Genomic DNA, 5,536 nt, shown 5'->3' with positions numbered 1-5,536 from the left:
GACAGGTAGACAGACAGGTAGACAGACAGGTAGACAGACAGCTAGACAGACAGACAGTCTCGGCCAGTGACGCACCAGTTTGGAGCTGGCGGTGACAGGCTTGTTCCGCAGCGCTGGCGGCCGGTACGCCTGGGCCGGCTTCGTTTCCGTGGTTCCCAGCTCGCTGGGTGCCGCCTGGTACTTCACCGGCCTCTCGGGGAACGCTCCCTCAGGGAACGGTTGCCATAGCACCTGCCAGAGCTCCGCCCCTGGGGGCGTGTCCTGCTTGTAGAGCACGGTGCCGGTGTAGTGCCAGATCTTGTAGCCGTTGCTGACCCGCAGCCTGGGGGAGCAGGTCGCCGTGACAACGTGCTCACCGTCAGGGCTCCAGGAGAAGTGGGTGGAGTTAGCCGCCTGGGGTTTGCACACCTGCTTGTACTTCTTGACGTCCCACACCTCCATCTGGCCCTGGAGGTTCCCGAAGCCGGCCAGCACCAGGATGTGGCCCTGGGGGCTGTAGAAGACAGCGTTCCTGGGACCCGTCCCAAAGTCGAACACCGGGTCGCACTTCTGGTTGAAGACGGTGGCCTTGGCGGGCATGAAGCCGTACACCACGCAGAACTCGGAGGAGGAGGGGCTCCACGCCACGTCGTAGATGGGCCCGTTCTTAGCTGGGTGACACACGCACACGTTAGCCTCCTCATCCTGCCGACGAGTTTACCTGAAACGACTGGGCAGTGGGAGATACTGTCTGGGGAGGTAGACAGCGGGAGATACTGTCTGGGGAGGTAGACAGTGGGAGATGCTGTCTGGGGAGGTACTGGTGGGAGATACTGTCTGGGGAGGTAGACAGCGGGAGATACTGTCTGGGGAGGTAGACAGTGGGAGATACTGTCTGGGGAGGTAGACAGTGGGAGATGCTGTCTGGGGAGGTACTGGTGGGAGATACTGTCTGGGGAGGTAGACAGTGGGAGATACTGTCTGGGGAGGTACTGGTGGGAGATACTGTCTGGGGAGGTAGACAGCGGGAGATACTGTCTGGGGAGGTAGACAGTGGGAGATGCTGTCTGGGGAGGTACTGGTGGGAGATACTGTCTGGGGAGGTAGACAGTGGGAGATACTGTCTGGGGAGGTACTGGTGGGAGATAATGTCTGGGGAGGTACTGGTGGGAGATACTGTCTGGGGAGGTAGACAGTGGGAGATACTGTCTGGGGAGGTACTGGTGGGAGATACTGTCTGGGGAGGTACTGGTGGGAGATGCTGTCTGGGGAGGTACTGGTGGGAGATACTGTCTGGGGAGGTAGACAGTGAGAGATACTGTCTGGGGAGGTACTGGTGGGAGATACTGTCTGGGGAGGTACTGGTGGGAGATACTGTCTGGGGAGGTACTGGTGGGAGATACTGTCTGGGGAGGTACTGGTGGGAGATGCTGTCTGGGGAGGTATTGGTGGGAGATACTGTCTGGGGAGGTACTGGTGGGAGATACTGTCTGGGGAGGTACTGGTGGGAGATACTGTCTGGGGAGGTACTGGTGGGAGATACTGTCTGGGGAGGTAGACAGTGGGAGATACTGTCTGGGGAGGTACTGGTGGGAGATACTGTCTGGGGAGGTAGACAGTGGGAGATACTGTCTGGGGAGGTACTGGTGGGAGATACTGTCTGGGGAGGTACTGGTGGGAGATACTGTCTGGGGAGGTACTGGTGGGAGATACTGTCTGGGGAGGTACTGGTGGGAGATACTGTCTGGGGAGGTACTGGTGGGAGATACTGTCTGGGGAGGTACTGGTGGGAGATACTGTCTGGGGAGGTACTGGTGGGAGATACTGTCTGGGGAGGTAGACAGTGGGAGATACTGTCTGGGGAGGTACTGGTGGGAGATACTGTCTGGGGAGGTACTGGTGGGAGATACTGTCTGGGGAGGTACTGGTGGGAGATACTGTCTGGGGAGGTAGACAGTGGGAGATACTGTCTGGGGAGGTAGACAGTGGGAGATACTGTCTGGGGAGGTACTGGTGGGAGATACTCACACAGCTGCACTGCGGCGGTCTCTCCGTTTACAGCTAGGTAGTGCAGGGTCTGCTCTCCGTAGTACGACGCCCCGGTCTTATCCACCTCCGTACTGGCTGTGACCAACACGGCCGTGGCTGAGAACACACACAGGGTCAGAACCACACACAGGGTCAGAACAACACACAGGCTCAGAACCACACACAGGGTCAGAACAACACACACTGCTACACACACGTGGACCGGTGAATCTGCTGATGGATGAATTTGTTGATTGAATGGATTCATCTGTCATGTTGTTTGGATGAGCGGTTCACAAGAATGAAATATAAACGTGTTTGTCGCCATGATGAGCGATGGAGACACGGATCTCACCATAAATAAATAAAAGCTGTTTGCCGTCAACGAGCGCCGCAGTGGTTTGTTGAATAAATGGATGAATAGAATAAATCAACAAATCTTTTTCCTGGATGAATTCTGATTCTGACCAACCTTTTTTGTTCCACAGCATAGCAACTCTGTCTGATTTGAAGAAGCTCTTGTTGGCAAGTGCCGAGGTGGGGCCTCCGAAGTTAGGGTACTGATAGAGACGGACGAAAGAGGGGGCTCCCTTGCTGCCAGGAACGTAGACAGCAACCTACGACACAGGGGAAAACATCTAGATATACCCTCTAACAGAGTCTGTCACACACACACACCTCACACACACACACACACGCACACACACACACACACCTCACACACACACACACCTCACACACACACACACCTCACACACACACACGCCTCACACACACCTCACACACACACACGCCTCACACACACACACGCCTCACACACAGTGTGAGATCCAGTGGTACCTTGCTGGGCTGTGCTCCTGGAGACAACTCGAACTCTGATACTTTCTGCAAGTGAAGTTTATTGGCGATAGTTCCTGCAGAAACACAAAGTCATTATTATATTTTTGTTGTGGTTAAATTTCCACCATAATGGTACTACTACTCCAAATGCTAAAATACTCTGCATATACAGTACTCCATAGGATGTGTATGAATATTGTGTTAGGATGCCACTCAGGAGATACCATACAGTAAGATATTTACCAAAGTCATTGTTTTCAAAGAAGTGCAGTTCGTTGTTGACACTCCTGACAGCGATCTTCTCATCATCTGTCCAGCTGGGACACCTAGGATTCAAAACAAAATCCATGTGATGGAATTCAAAACGCAAGCGATGACATACGTACACATAGTAACCTGTATTTTCACGGAGATCGTTCCAAACAGTAATAACCACGGCAACAGGAATGACGGTTTGATCTACAGTTGTTTCGCAAGATACGAGACAGAACTCGGAAGAGAACTCACCAGCCCTGCACCTTCTTCTGATAGAAGGCTTTGAGACAGGCTCCATTGTGCAGATCCCACAACTGCAAGTTAGCATCTCCTTGAGGGTTGTCCTGGGTTTCTAGAACCACAACTTGAGACTCAACACTGTGCATCAGGATGTTTAATCATGTTTATTAACATAATCTAAGTTACAGAACTTCCAGTTGCGGAGCTAGCTATCTGCTGATCCTCTGCACACAGGCGTAGCTTCCTCGATTAACGACAGTGTGTCATATGTAAGGACGCTGCACATAACCATTCAATCCCAGATAGAATATAACAAGGCATCACTCGACTTACTGCTGTATGGTTGCCAGGTGGCCAGTACAGAGTTCAGAGGAGAGAACTCCAACATGGAGGTCTTGGGGAGATCAAACGACCGAACTGGCGAGCCATCGGAAGTCTTCACCACGCTCACCCTGGGAGACAAGTTGTGAATGGTACAGATCTAAACGTAATCAACTTTAATTATGACAAACACTTGTAATATGGTTTAAAACAGGTTTCCACCTCGTAGTATTGTAACAAATGTACTTACTTTTCGCCATTGCACCATGCAAACAATGTCCCATCTTTGCTGAAATCCTGATATTTACCTTGCCTGGTGTCCCTGATAATTGAAGGTGTGCAAAAATATAAACTTTTACTAAAATGTATAATATCGGTCTGTAATCGAATTAATAAGGACGTAAATTGAAAAGGGGATTAATGAACGTATCGTTACCTTTCAAAACTAGCGTTTTCCTCACAGGCTGGCGGTCCGCGGAGCAGTGACGTCCCGTCCGATCCCCGGACTAAGATCACAACAGCAAGCTTTTACATGCAATAGTTCCAAGACCTTGTCCCATATCAAGATGTAGACAGTCAGTCAAAAGCACGGGTACAAATCGGCACTCTTAACTTGAACTACAACTACTACAATCACTCTGAGACGTGCCGTTTATCAACAACCAATTAGCCACGTAGTCGTGGCTATAGATAAGATGTATATTCCAAGTTAGTTGACACCCTATAAATATCATACACTTCAAGTTGAATCATAGATACTGGTAGATTAGTGTAAACTATCTGGCTCTAACAATCATAGCTGACAGGCTAAAGAGCTAGCTACTGACTGTCTGCAGAGCATAAGGTTGCATCCACTAATTACTCAACAACGCTGATCTTTAGATTTTGTGACATTCGTAGTATGTGTTTTGAGCGCTAAAACAAGGTTCACATTTGAACAAGTTCGTAAACTTAAAACGCAGTGAGTTGACGGTACTAGGAAATATCCCACCTGCTAAAAGTGGAGTGGGGGGCGCCATGATGTACCGGAAAAGGAATCTGCCGAAGGAAATGCGGAAAATCTCTCAGAATAAGGGGCGTGTGGTGTCCGTCATCATCGTGAACAAGTAAAGAATAACTATTTATTAAGGTAAAATGTATTTGGAATTTTGTTAGTATTCCACTAACTCGTTTAATCTGTTGGGTAAATATTTTATGCTCTGAAAAAGCGGAAGTGTGCTCTTATTTTTGACTAGAGCCATACAAGCACAAAAAAAAACGATTTCCTCTCGTTGGGAATTATCACAAGCATGTTAAACACTACTAAATTGTGTTAATCATTAAGAATATGTTATTTTTATTTACTTTAATAACCATTAAGTTCTTTGGAATCATTAATGAAGAAAGCTAATGATGGTCCCATATACGAAGTTCAGTTATGAAGGAATTTCAATCCAGTATGGGTTTGTGTCTCTGAGTGCCTCCGAGTGCACCGCCCTCTACTGGAGGTAATCACAACTGCACTACCAGTGTCTTCAGAAAAAATAAATAAAATAATATAATTTAATTTGCACGGCAGCCAGTCATCTGATTAATAATAAATAACACAGTAGCAGCGCGTAGGAATTTGTCTGTTATGAAACTGGCCTTGTCCTTTAGCGGTGGAATGCCCTCCTATCGGGCAAATAATTGGATTTAGCCGTGATTACGAAATCGCAGTTAAATTCACAAGGCAACGTTCATTGTTCACGCTAAAAGTCACTTTGTCCGTTTTAGTAAATATGGAAGACATGGAAATATAAACATGTGACCATGAATGTCGATTAGCCTACACAGGACTGTTTTGTGTGTGATTTACACCCAAAGTAACAAAATACTCAAAAAATAAACAAAG

General features: G+C 48.4%; 1 protein-coding gene across 1 annotated transcript in view; it reads right to left on the bottom strand.

The window, feature by feature from the left end:
• The window catches only part of eif2a (eukaryotic translation initiation factor 2A), a 6,448-nt gene extending 1,711 nt beyond the window's left edge, over nucleotides 1-4,737 (bottom strand). Inside the window, exons 1-10 of the mRNA XM_084675131.1 lie at nucleotides 4,655-4,737; nucleotides 4,100-4,169; nucleotides 3,914-3,985; nucleotides 3,676-3,794; nucleotides 3,355-3,454; nucleotides 3,091-3,173; nucleotides 2,848-2,921; nucleotides 2,480-2,624; nucleotides 2,008-2,124; nucleotides 76-650 (exon numbers count right to left, since the gene is read on the bottom strand). Of these exons, the coding sequence (XP_084531257.1) occupies nucleotides 76-650; nucleotides 2,008-2,124; nucleotides 2,480-2,624; nucleotides 2,848-2,921; nucleotides 3,091-3,173; nucleotides 3,355-3,454; nucleotides 3,676-3,794; nucleotides 3,914-3,985; nucleotides 4,100-4,169; nucleotides 4,655-4,682 (1,383 nt within the window). The 5' untranslated portion in view covers nucleotides 4,683-4,737. The remainder of the gene's footprint in view (nucleotides 1-75; nucleotides 651-2,007; nucleotides 2,125-2,479; nucleotides 2,625-2,847; nucleotides 2,922-3,090; nucleotides 3,174-3,354; nucleotides 3,455-3,675; nucleotides 3,795-3,913; nucleotides 3,986-4,099; nucleotides 4,170-4,654) is intronic.
• Nucleotides 4,738-5,536: the final 799 nt, after the last annotated feature.

The sequence above is a fragment of the Hypomesus nipponensis genome, chromosome 15 (assembly GCF_054491055.1).
Source record: "Hypomesus nipponensis isolate SF chromosome 15, ASM5449105v1, whole genome shotgun sequence".
Taxonomy (NCBI): Eukaryota; Metazoa; Chordata; class Actinopteri; order Osmeriformes; family Osmeridae; genus Hypomesus; species Hypomesus nipponensis.
Note: the sequence above shows the minus strand (reverse complement) of the source record. Positions and strands in the feature narration are given on the sequence as shown.